The 13253-nt window shown below is 37.3% G+C and overlaps 1 protein-coding gene across 3 annotated transcripts in view; it reads right to left on the reverse strand.

Moving 5' to 3' along the window:
* Positions 1–13253, reverse strand: part of csmd1 (CUB and Sushi multiple domains 1) — a 1478446-nt gene that overhangs the window by 1152948 nt on the left and 312245 nt on the right. For all 3 annotated transcript variants that reach the window (XM_062969106.1, XM_062969107.1, XM_062969109.1), the window contains exon 2: positions 3049–3265. In XM_062969106.1, coding sequence (XP_062825176.1) covers positions 3049–3265 — 217 coding nt within the window. The remainder of the gene's footprint in view (positions 1–3048; positions 3266–13253) is intronic.

The following is a 13253-nucleotide window of genomic DNA, read 5'->3' on the forward strand; positions in this document are numbered from 1 at the left end:
AAACCAAGCACTCCGTGATGGAAACCAAGCTTTATGGCTCAATTGCTTTAGGTCATATTTACAAGAAAAGTAGCCAATAAGCAATGCATTTTCAGAAAGTCACAAATTCTTCACTTTGATATTATATTTCAGCACTGCTATAAATGTTGTTAATAGTGTGTCTAAATTATATTGTTCACAGTATAAAATATGAAGACTATACATTCAGAGCTTTTTGTTCTGGTTTAATTGGAACATGAGATTTTAACTATGACTCCCATTATCAGTGTTTTCCTCATCAGAATGAATTTTGCATCAGAAATCACTGAGTCACAGATCACATACATTTTCACGATGCTTTACAATAATGGCCTACATATCACTCTTATAAAAGAAAGTTGTAGGGATTTAATATATTATCAAGAGGCCAAGCATTAATGTTGCATCATTAACTAATATATGTAATAGCATGCATTTTTCAAAAGCCTGAGTATAAAGGAAGAATTACTGGAACTGAACAGCAGTGTAAGTTCTTCAAACCTTTACCTAAAGTGATGTAGCCTATATTTTATAGTATGTAATAAGATCACAAGGATAAAAAGTGATGAACCCATTTTTGTCTCCATTTCCTTTCTCCCTCTCATATAAACACTGATACTGTTCCTTCCAACTATCGCAATTCAATAGAGATGATTAATCTTCTGTCATCCCACTTTTCCAGTTGTTTTTAAATTATCCAATTCCACTAGTGGAACTGAACAGAAAGATTACTTTCTTGCGACCTGCATCTATACTTCCTTAGGGAACAATAGGCACAAATTACCCACTTAGATTTTATTTTAGAAGGCATGTGACTAAACAAACGTGCCGACTTTTCTCTATAATATTCCGCTTGCTCCCAAAATTAGTTATTAATATTAAATGCATTATGATTTTCTGATTAAGCATTATGCTTTAAGCAGGAGTGTTCAATGAATAGATGGGAAACACGGTCTTCTTAGTTATTTGGCCTCAGTTTCCACTAAAATAGTTACCAAAATGTTTCTGTAATTGAATATACAAACAGTTATTTTATGTGTTTTAATGACATGTACATGAAAAGTAACATATAACACAAAAGAAATTTAAATATAGAGTAGAAATACTTGTCATCCCATGGATGAAAAGAAATTGGTACTGTACAGATAGACTGAATATCAGAATTCTGATTTCTGTACACATACAAAGGTCAGAAAAAGTCAAATTTTGTTTAAACTCTTCTGGCATAAATACAGGTCTGTAGTTTGTATTGTCTCAATCTGTAACAGCATAAAAACTAAGAAAGAGGGGGGATATCTTTCATGACTGTTTCTACCCAGATTATTTCTTTTCCAGCAATTATAATTTTTGGGTTATGACAGAATATATACTTTGCAGCACAAAGAAAAGCATCAATTATATATGTAGGAATATGGTAACCAATTCTTGTCACCCATTAGTTACATAATATAGTTAACAAGAATGAATGTATGGGTGATGAATTCTAGCAAGCAAAACGTCATGTACAAATGTTACTGCAGTATCTTGTATGCCTTCAAGCTGTTTCTGACTTAGGACAACCCTAAAGAAACCTCATCACTGGATTCCAGATCTGGAATCTGGCCTCTCTCTCTCTCTCTCTCTCTCTCTCTCTCTCTCTTTCTTTCTCTCTGTGTTGAGATCCAGAGTTCAGACCCTATCTTTCTCTTACTTTCCCTCTCTTTCCTTCTTTTTTTGGAGGCATAGCAACAAGTGACCAGGAAGCGGGAGGAAAATGCCCTGTGTGCCAGGAGCAATGGACAGCTGCTGTCACTAGGCTTGTGCATTTCGTCTGAATTTCAATCCATTTCTGCTTTCCCATTATGGACAGGAAAATGTGATGTGGCTCTTGCAGTTATGGCCATTTGACCAAGCCAAAAAGCCAATTGGCCAAAGGGAACTGACCACTCCAAATCTGTGCAGAAGTCTAGCTGTCACCTCCTGCTCTTGGCATACAAGATTTCCTCCCATCACCCAATCCCCTCTCTGCAGAAAAAAAGAGAGGAAAACTAGATACAGTTTTCCGGGCCCTCCAGCTGGTTTCCCTCTCTCTTTCTAGAAAGGAAATGGCAAAGGACTGTGGAGATAGAAAGAAATCCTGCTACTGTCCCTGGATCTGCCACCCAGTTCTTATTACATATTTATTAGATTATAAATAAAGGAACAGCTAGTACTATGCAATCACAATGCAAAAGGACAAAAGATGAAGATGGCCTTCACTACAATACTTTGCTGATATAGGCGTGTATCAATTCCACACAGAAAAGGCTAATTTTTAGATCTACATACTATGTCCACCTACTGCAGAAGGCTTTAGATTTAAAACACTCTCCATAGTATATGTCTACAATTTGTGGCTCTGAGACAGTCAAGCCTTTTTGTCTGTGCCAAATTCTGTACTGGTATGGAGAAGATCACCCACTTATTATGATAAAATGCCACGTGGAAAGTGTTTTAGCTGCAATGATGATGCCCAATCATGGTTATTTTCAGAGGATGCCATCATGAAAGATGAGAAAAGGACTGGAAAACCTGTATGTACCAAATCCTAAGGTACAGAAGAAGCCTTGCTGCAAGGAACATGTAGTTATTCTTTTTTCCAGAAATATTCTTGATTTGACCAACTGAATGGGTTTTGAATACTGTTGTCATTGCAATACAATAAACTCTTCTGCATAACCATGAGAAATCAAACATTAACTGAACAATGCTTTCTTCCATTGTCACTTGATAACTTCTTTTAAACAACAGAAAACAGCAGGCATGCAATAAACAAGAATTTTGATCTATAGAGTACAAAACTTGTTTTAAGACTCTGAAAAAAGACTGACATTCTAAATAAAAATCATTGGGTTATCTTTGCAACTATGAAAAGAAGACACCTTCCTTTTTTATATATGATTTAAATAGTAAAACACATCAAATGGAATGGTGATTGTTATTTATTTGTGCACCAATATGATCACAAACTGAAAATCTTACCAATAAAAATATAGGTAGAAATTATTTTACCTCACTTTCAGATTTCCTTGTTGTGGCTGTCCATCATAAACAGACAAAATATCAAAATCTTCTTCAAGGGCAAAAGTATGAAATGATAATTGTATCCTGTTACGCTCTCCTGTGATGATGATCCATGTGCAATTGGCGTAATTTGGATAGCCATGAGGAAATCCTGGGCTCTCTATTGTACCATTTGGACCCTGAACTAAACCTCCACAGTTCTGACCTGAAAAACAAGAAAAGAAAAGAAACTGAGCATAAGGCTTCCCAATTCTAATATTATTTCATTCTTATATAAGAGAAAACAGCAAAAGAGAAAAAATAAAACTCAGCTTCCCAAAGAAAATGACAAATGATTATAGAAACATCCAGGAGGAGAGATCTAACAGATATTTAACTTAAACATTATTCAAGTTATAGGTATGATTACATGCTTTAGAATAGACCGCCTTCCAAACTATATATAATTTATACATAAGAATTTTCTATTCTTCATCAAGAAACTCCTGCTCTTTAATTCAAAATGTTTGGTGTAGGTTCTGGTTATCTGTCAGTGAAATAATATATTTTGAGCATGCTTAGTAACACTCCTTTTTTTAACTTGATGAGATTGAAGCTTGGCATTTAAAATACATGGGTTGAGGTTGAGGACAGAACCCTGGGGAGATCTGAGAAATATTAAATCCTGAACATTGATGTATCACTCTCTTTCCTGTTTCTTTCGTGCAACAGCTTCTTAAGCAATAACAGCCAGCGGGAATAAGTAATGTCACTTGGTGTGATCACATTAATATTGCTAATGCTGAGTGTGTCGTTCTGGAATAGCTACCTCCCCTGCTGTGACTTCAGTAAAATCTTAATTGCATGACTTCAGATTTCAGTTTAGGTACTCAAATGTTTGATAGTGTCTTTATTCAAATGTTGTCCCCTATTTGCCTGATTGCTTTAATGATGAATGATGGACATGAACTGGGCCACAAACAAATTCTTATTTAGTCATGGTGCTGAATAGATGATTTTAGGTCAGGAGCACATCTTCAGTCTCATGCTTCATATGGTCATTATGAGATAATCCCTCCTATTGGGTACATTGCCCTCAACTCTTTAAACAGAGTACACATTTGGGGAGTTCATTTCCAAGAGGTATCAAATCCCTCCTCCCCACCTCCCCCAACCCTCCCCCCCAAGCAAAAAAAAGAAAGAAAGAAAGAAAGAAAGAAAGAAAGAAAGAAAGAAAGAAAGAAAGAAAGAAATTGAGTTATATTTAGCAGCATATTGTTGGCTAGGAGTAGAATTTTATATAGAGATCAAAACTATCTAAATCAGTGATTCCCAAAGTGGGCGCTACCGCCCCCCAGTGGGCGCTGGAGTGATCCAGGGGGGCGGTGAGGCACCTACTGGGAAACGGGGGCGGGGCCAGAGAAGGGGCTGGGGCCAGGAAGGGGGAGAAAGTGCGAAGAAGCCCCGCGCCGCTGCCGCATGTGCACGGAGTGAGCAAGGAAGGAAAAACTCACCTTCCCCGCCTCCTCACTCACCGCATGTGCTCCTTTCCTGCCGCTGCTGCTGAGGAAGGTGCACATGGGTGAGCAAGGAGACAAAGGCACTCACCTTTCCTGCCTCCTCTCCTTGGGGAGAAAGCAGCTTCTCTTCTCCACTATTTTCATCCCTTCCCTTTATATCTCGGGCTGCAGCTTGCAATATGTTTTTTTTTTTTTGCTCATACTATGGTCACAGCGAAAGCCCCCCCCCCCCCCCGCCTCGGCGAAAGGTCAGTGACTCGTGTCCCCTCTTCCCATTGGCCCCAACTCACATGGGAGAGGCGGGGGACTTTCCATTCCCAGGACGCCCCACAAACACAACAGAACCTTTCGCCCTCCCCTCTTCTCCCACACGCAATGTTAGCATGTCTGGAGGCTTTTCCACACAGCCTTATATCCCAGAATATCAAGGCAGAAAATGCCACATTATCTTGAGTATGGACTCAGATAACCCAATTCAAAACAGATATTGTGGGATATAGGGCTGTGTGCAAGGGTCCTCTCTCAGGCCCCTTCCACACAGCTGAACACAATCCCACATTTTCTGCTTTGAGCTGGATTATCTGGCAGTGTGGACTCAGATAACTTAGTTCAAAGCAGATATTCTGGATATGGCTGTGTGCAAGGGCCCTCTCTCTTTGCCTCCTTGTCATGTTGCTCAACTGGCCTATAATTTGCATTTCTACCTGCTGTAGCATGCCGAAGGAATGCCCAGCTTGCCAGTTTATATGCCACTTAGGGCCCTTCCAGACAGGACCTATATCCCAGGATCCAATTACAAATTTTCAGTTTATCCCAGATTATCTGGCAGTGTGGATTCATATAATCCAGTTTAACATCAAAAGCCTTGGATGGGATCCTGGAATGTGAACTATTTTCACACTCTGCTCCTTTGGATCTTTTATTATTATTGTTGTTGTTGTTGTTGTTATTGTTGTTGTTGTCAAAGGCTTTCATGGTTGGAATCACTGGGTTGCTGTGAGTTTTCCAGGCTGTCTGGCCATGTTCCAGAAGCATTCTCTTCTGACATTCTGCCCACATCTATGGTTGGCATCCTCAGAGGTATGAGGTCTGTTGGAAACTAGTCAAGTGGGGTTTATATATCTGCAGAATGTCCAGGGTGGGAGAAAGAAAGAACTCTTGTCTGATGGAGGTAGGTGAATGTTTCAACTGCCCACCTTGATTAGTCTTTCAGCTTCAAAGCTTGGCTGCTTCCTGTCTGGGGGAATCCTTTGTTGGGATGATTTATTACCATTATTATTATCATTAGGCCTTGCTCCCAGGAAGGTTCCTCTGCCGCGGCTCTCTACCTATCTACCTTGCCACATATTCTCCACATTGTGTTTATGTCTATGTGTATACACACACACACACACACACACTCACACACACACACACATACACACACATATGCAGGGACCATATACATTAGAGTCTCACTTATACAACATAAATGGGCTGGCAGAATGTTGGATAACTGAATATGTTGAATAATAAGGAGGGATTAAGGAAAAGCCTATTAAACATCAAATTAGGTTATGATTTTACAAATTAAGCACCAAAACATCATGTTATACAACAAATTTTACAGAAAAAGTAGTTCAATATGCAGTAATGCTATGTAGTAATTACTGTATTTACTAATTTAGCACCAAAATATCACGATGTATTGAAAAAATCGACTACAAAAATGTGTTAGATAATCCAGAATGTTGGATAAGAGAAACTCTACTGTATATATAAAACACACACACACACACACACACATACATATATTCTATTCACCTCTACCTTCCATCTTTTGTTTTTTAGTGATTGGTTTCTGCATCTTGGACTGGGGAGAGGCTCAGCCTCGCCCTCTTGAGCAGGGGCCACACCCACCCCTCGAAGCCACATCCCCTTTCCGGAGGGCGCTGAGTAATATTTTTCTGGAAAGGGGGTGGTAGGCCAAATAAGTTTGGGAACCACTGATCTACATGTTCCAAATCACTTTGGTATAGGGCTTGGAAAATGGCATTTTGTAGCAAAAGAATCCATATCTTCAGCACATTTTCCCCTTCCGATTCTTGTAAAATTAGCTCAGATGGATTTACTACCTTTTGGAAACATGCTCCACATTTAATAAAATAGGGCTCAGAAATACTCTTTTTTATGAATGTGAAAGCACAAATCTCAAATTTTCTTTGCAATGCAAATGAAAGATTCATTTTCTCAAACTTCCAATCTAAGATTCTACACAGCATGATTTGACTGCAGGTTTGTATAGTATATCCTACGGAACCATGCAAGGGCATGGAGCTTATTAAAAGGCAGCCCCTCAGCAAGTAGCCTTGATTTACAGCAAATACTTTTTTCTCTTTCCATCTTGCTGAGTTCATTAATCCCACAAACACAGATATGCCAAAGCTTAGAATTACACCGAGGCTTAAAATCAATCTGCTTTGTAATGAATAAAATGTCTGCATAGAGAGAAGTTATTTGCGGGTGGAAAAAAGACACTTTGTGCATAATGCTTGAAATTTCAGTTGCAGTTTAGGCACAAATATAATCTCAACACTTGCTGTTATACGCAAAACAAAACTTATTTGAGGCTACGCTAAAAAAAAACACAACTTCTATGAATAGATTACTGAATCTATATCATGTACTGAAATACTGTCAAATTCTTCTGGGAGTTTCTAAATCTAAACATAAAGGGTTTAATAAAAAAAGGATTTGCAGTTAAAACTAAGGACTAATAAGTAACAATTTTCTACTAAATTTAAATCAGCACCTCTACTGAATAGATATTAAAGCTGTGGGGATTCAGTAGGCCTTTAAAAAGAGAAGGATTTCCTAGCATATCTGCCAATTGTTCAAACCGAACTATTATAATGCAGACACTGCCACGTTTCTTTTTCTGAATGTAATGCCTTTTACAAATTAAGTAGTTCCTAAAAATGTATTTATATCCTGTTAACATAGCTTGAAGCAGGAGAAGAGAACTCTCAGCTGGCAATAGGAAGCTGTCAGGAGCTTCATTTTATGAATGCTTCCTTCTTGCTGCATAATGAAGAACGGCTTTCTAACAGCAAAGTCAGCTTATTCGTGCCCACAAAAGCACTATCCCCATCATGGCTGCACATACAGCAAATGCAAAAAGCAGGGAATTAGATTATTTTAGAAAGCCTTGCCCCCCATATGTTTGTTTGCTTGGCTTTCTATGAGATATGGGCACATATCAAAACTGTACATGTGTACATGCTTTGTTACTGTGATCTTTTTGTTTTTGTGATCTTTCCCCAAAGTCTAAAGCAGGGGTATCCAACCTTCTAGCTTCCCTGAGTCACCTTAGAAGATGAAGAATCATCCTAGGCCACACATAAAATACACCAACACTAATGATAGTTGATAAGCAAAAAAAATCCACATTGACAAGTCCTCACATAATCCTAATTATGTGAGGACTTTTCAATGTGGATTTTTTTTTAATAGGAGCCCCTGGTGGCCTAGGGAATTAAAGCCTTGTGACTTGAAGGTTGGGTTGCTCACCTGAAGGCTGCCAGGTTCAAATTCCACCCGGGGAGAGCAGAGCGCAGATGGGCTCCCTCTATCAGCTCCAGCTCTATGCAGGGACATGAGATAAACCTTCCAAAAGGATGGTAAAAACATCAAAACTTCCAGGCGTCCCCTGGGCAACGTCCTTGCAAACGGCCAATTCTCTCACTCCAGAAGCAACTCAGGTTGCTCCTGACACGGAAAAAACAAAACAAAAACATAATCCTAAGTAGATCTTCTGACCAAACTGTGGGCAATAATAATAATGTGGGTGAATGTAACACACTCTGATTATTCCATTCCATCCAATTGTTGTCCACAAAGTTTGTACTTTCAAAGAAAAATCACACAAAAGAATTGTAATGTTTCGACATAAATTTATGATTTTGTGTTGGAGTCAAAGGTGTCCTGGGCTGCATATGGCCCATGGCTACAGGTTGGACTACAGATAGTATAGAGCTTCTGAAATTAAGATGACAAATAACATATGCAATATTGTCATTGGCCATATATATTATTAGTTCAGGCCTCCACAGCAGGGAGAGTCTCATTAGCCCTCTGCCATTCCATCTTTTCAGCTGTTTTAAAAATGTTCAGATTCTCTCCCCTTTTCCCCACAATTTCCCCTCACCTGCAAACTTCAATTGCTGCAAACTGCAAATCCCGATTTTGTTTGCACTCAATTAACAAAATGGGGAAAGAGAAGCCTAGAGTGCAGATAGTTCGCTCTCTCTGTAGGCCCAGACAAAAACAAGCTGCCACAGCCTCTCCTAGCCTGAATGCCCTTTGTTATGAATAGCTTTTGCTGTCATGACTGCAATCAAATGTGTTTGGCCATACATCTCCTGTTTTTAAACCATACAATGCTGAAGAGTATGATAATTTCAGGAGGAGTGATATGCAGGGGAATTGATGGAATTAAAATGACTCAAAACATTTCTTAATGGTCAGTAGGTCAGGTTGTAAGGCATCTGTATTTCAATGGAAACTATGTATATTTGACTAAGGAAGCTAAATGACTGTAAGAAAGGTATACCCATTTAAATAAATTCAATGAATCAGATGAAGGCACCGTGCTTACAGTGAATATAGAACAATAAAATGTAGTTTAAGTGATATACTGAAAGGGGGTCATAGACAAGGAAGTGGTAGAGGGAAAACTAATTGCATTTTGAGGATGCTGACACACCATTTTGCAGAAACACCATTTTGGAATGATCAACCTTGTACATTTGCAAATAAATGCCACGGAACTCCCAATTACAACATCCAAAAGAAATATAACTTTGAGAAGTCCTTTACTTACTGACTTCTCTCTTTTAGAGAAATTGATGAAAAGAGCAAATTTATGCAAAGAGTAAGAGAGAATAGTAGAGCTTTTCAAAGTATTGTAGCATAAGGGACATGTAAATGGACATCCATAGAGGAGACCTTCTGCAATAGTCCCATATATTTTAATTAGAATTGAAAAGGCCTTATTTGGTCACAATTCATATTGTTTTCCCAGTTCGCCCTGGACCACAACTTCCACACCTATGGTCTGCACATCTTCCTTTTCTCCCTTAAACAAACAGGCTTTTGAAAAATTGATTATGAATTATTCTTGGAAGAAACCTAAGTGACTGTAATACAGAAGGTTGTAAGTATCTCGTCAATGGAACAAATTTAACGAATAGCAGAAATTCTAAAGAAAAACAATCAAAATAATTAGGGATATATTAAATACATAGTTCATTTAATTGACATATTATGAAGTTACATACATTATATAGTGATGTGGTCTTGAAAAGATTCTGCAATTATAAACTTGTTATTCAAGCATTCATTCATTAAGGAAACAAACATTATGCAACATTATGTTGGCCACAGAAACATCCAGGGAAGGGATCCAGGCTTCTATAAAACATTTTTGACAAATTTCTGTTTAAAATAGTCATCTCTTGATAAATATTTCTTTAACATAAATTAATTCCTTTAACTTTAAGTTTAGTTTATATGCATTTATGTTTCTTCATAAGTGACCTATTAAATGAATTTTGTATAAAATGCTATGGTTGAGGTTGCTGAATCACTTATGTGACAACGTAAGTGACAACAACAGTTTAGCTATTGAATAAGCCACTTTAGCAACTGAATGAGACCAAACAATTAATGTTATATTCTACAGTCCTATATATCCTATATTCATGTATAAATCTAGAAATGATCATTAAAAACAAAAACCCCTGGGTTGACTTATCAATGGGTCAGTGCAAGTACTATACTTAATTCTTACGCAAAAAAAAGACCCATCCCTTTTTCTCTGAATAGAATGGTGAAAGGTAAGGGCTTAGTGTGTCCCACTTAGTGTGTCTTCTTAAAGAAAAACCTAACCCACCTACTTTTTTGCTATGGTGTTGCTTCTGGTCCTTTTGAGTGTCTGAGTGGGATAATGGTGGCAGCAGCCATGAACAGCTTTCCCCTCTCTGCAAAATGGCCCTCAGCCTATCAACAAAATTACACCAAAATTCATCACTTTGGTCCTCGATTACACATAAGTATACAGGGTAATTAATGTATTGTGCTCTTAAACCTCAAATTAGGTTATGATTTTACAAATTAAGCACCAAAACATCATGTTAGACAACAAATTTGACAGAAAAAGTAGTTCAATATGCAGTAATGTTATGTTGTAATTACTGTATTTACGAATTTAGCATCAAAATATCACGATATATTGAAAATATTGACTACAAAAATGGCTTGGATTATCCAGAGGCTTGGATAAGCGAGGCTTGGATAAGTGAGACTCTACTGTATATTCAGAAAATCACAGTACTACCTTCATAGAGATCTTACAAAATAAACATAATTCACAGAGAGTTGCAAAATATTGGGCGGGGGATACTAAGAATATCAAAAGCATTTTGTAGAGGGCCAGTTGTATGTGTGCTCTATTACAGATCAATTGAACCACTTCAGGTTGTCACAGGGCAGAAATATTAATTTCATTATTTAATGTCATTATTTGGAGAAGCCATTGTTTGACTAGAATACTAGGATATTGCTATTTTATTGGTCAAAGCCAAATCAGATTTTGATCTCCCAGCCTTTGCACAAGTTCAACAGTTGACAGAACTAAGTACTAAAATTCTGTTACTATAATCCTTAGTAGGTCACCTTGGCTTATTGTTAACATTACAGTTCATTCTAATTCACAGACTTGTTTTGAGAGTGAAAAGGTATATTCCTAGTTTATTTCAGAATAAGTAAAATAAAAATGTCCCGCTACATCAAATGTCTAAGATTCTGACTGCCTAGTATAATTTTTCAGATCTATTTTATGGTGTTTCCAAATAACCTTGCAAAATGCCATAACCAGATTTTCAAAGGACTACCTGCGTCACTGAATGTGCCAACTTTTGTCATTAATTAACATTAATCAATGAAAGTGTCTGGAGGCTAAACATCAGGTTGTGGATTTAAAACATTGAAAAGCTTTAGTAACCTTCCTGGCAGCTAGACTGGCATTTGGAATAGCATTGTGGTGCCTGTAGGAATTTAGCAATCACTTATACACCCCCCTCCAAATAATTATAGCCTCACACAACATCTAGAAAAGTTACTTTCTAAATTTTCCAGCCAGCATGACTACCTGCCAGTATGTGCAATATTACAGCATGAAAATATCTTACCTGGCCTTTAACTAAGCCCAAATGCAAATCATGGAAATTGGTCCTCAGGTTATTGTTAAACACTAGAAGCAGCGAGCCAAAGTGAGCCAATTAATCACTTTACTTAAAGATGTTTAGATGCAAGTCTATTTGTGATGTTTGCTTAGATATTCTGTAACTGTACTTCCCAGAAGAAGAATATGGCATGGAGTATTAGCATAGGAAGACTCTAATTAATGCAAGACACAAATTCTCCTGTGGTACTCATTTTTATTTTATTTTTATTTAAAACATTTATAACATCGGATTAGAAGGTATCATCCAATGAAATTTCAGGTCACCCTCTCATTCTCTGCAGTGATGTAAAGATGATAAACATGAATTCCAAAATAATTTAAGAAATTAACAGTTATGGGGTATCCTGTCTAAGAATGCAACTAAGGGCCCTTCCACACAGCCCTATATCCCAGAATATCAAGGCAGAAAATCCCACAATATCTGCTTTGAACTGGGTTATTGGAGTCCACACTGTCATATATTCCAGTTCAAAGCAGAAAATCTGGGATTTTATTAAGCTAGGTAGAAGGGCCCACGGTGTCACATATAATATAGCTGTGTACAACAGTTTTTATTCTGTTTTTTTTATCACTCTATATAAAAAGAAATTTGTAATTTTTGGTAATTAATCAAACCTACTTCAGCAATCATTTCTACTCGTAGCTTACTTCAACTGACATACAAACAATTCTACTTGAATCAAATAAGCATAGAGGAAAGATCTACAATGTTACTCTTCAAACATCTATTTGTCTCTCTTTTCTAGATCATCTGTAACATTCTTGCAGTGAGTTTATCACATGAATGATGAATAGCTCAACTGCTTCAAAACAATGATCACAGTATTGCCAAATTTGATGTTCATGCAAGTGGGAAAGTGCTGGGAAACTCCAAATTAGTCAGGATCACATAATTCAAAAGTTCCCCAAAGAGAGCAAACTTGCAAAAAGAAATTTCTTTAAAAAGCAAGATATTCCAATGTTTCATATGAAGCTGAGAGTTACAGAAAATAATAAAAAGCCCGGCTAGATCACATATCAGGAAAGGCAATACAATATCCAAGAGGTTGCTGCCATATCTAAGAAGCTACAGAATGTCACTAGAAAAAAGAAAATATTGTTTTGGAAATTGACAGTCTTACCAAATAAAGCAAATATGGGGCAAGAGAAAAATGTGCCCAAAGGAAAGTCAGACAGTTAGGGATTCAAAATTGAATTTTTACCTATATGTGTATTAATGAAAACATCAAAGCTAAGAATAAAGGGAAGAAAATCAGTTAGGGAAGCTGTTGTACAACTGGATCACATCTGAGTTAAATAAGAAAAAAGATCATTTATAGAAAGTATATTAATTATTTCTAGGGTTGTGCATGGATTTATTTTGGCCATTTGCCATTGGCTCCTTTGACTTGTTCAGATGCCCATAATGG

The sequence above is a fragment of the Anolis carolinensis genome, chromosome 1, assembly GCF_035594765.1.
Source record: "Anolis carolinensis isolate JA03-04 chromosome 1, rAnoCar3.1.pri, whole genome shotgun sequence".
NCBI lineage: Eukaryota > Metazoa > Chordata > Lepidosauria > Squamata > Dactyloidae > Anolis > Anolis carolinensis.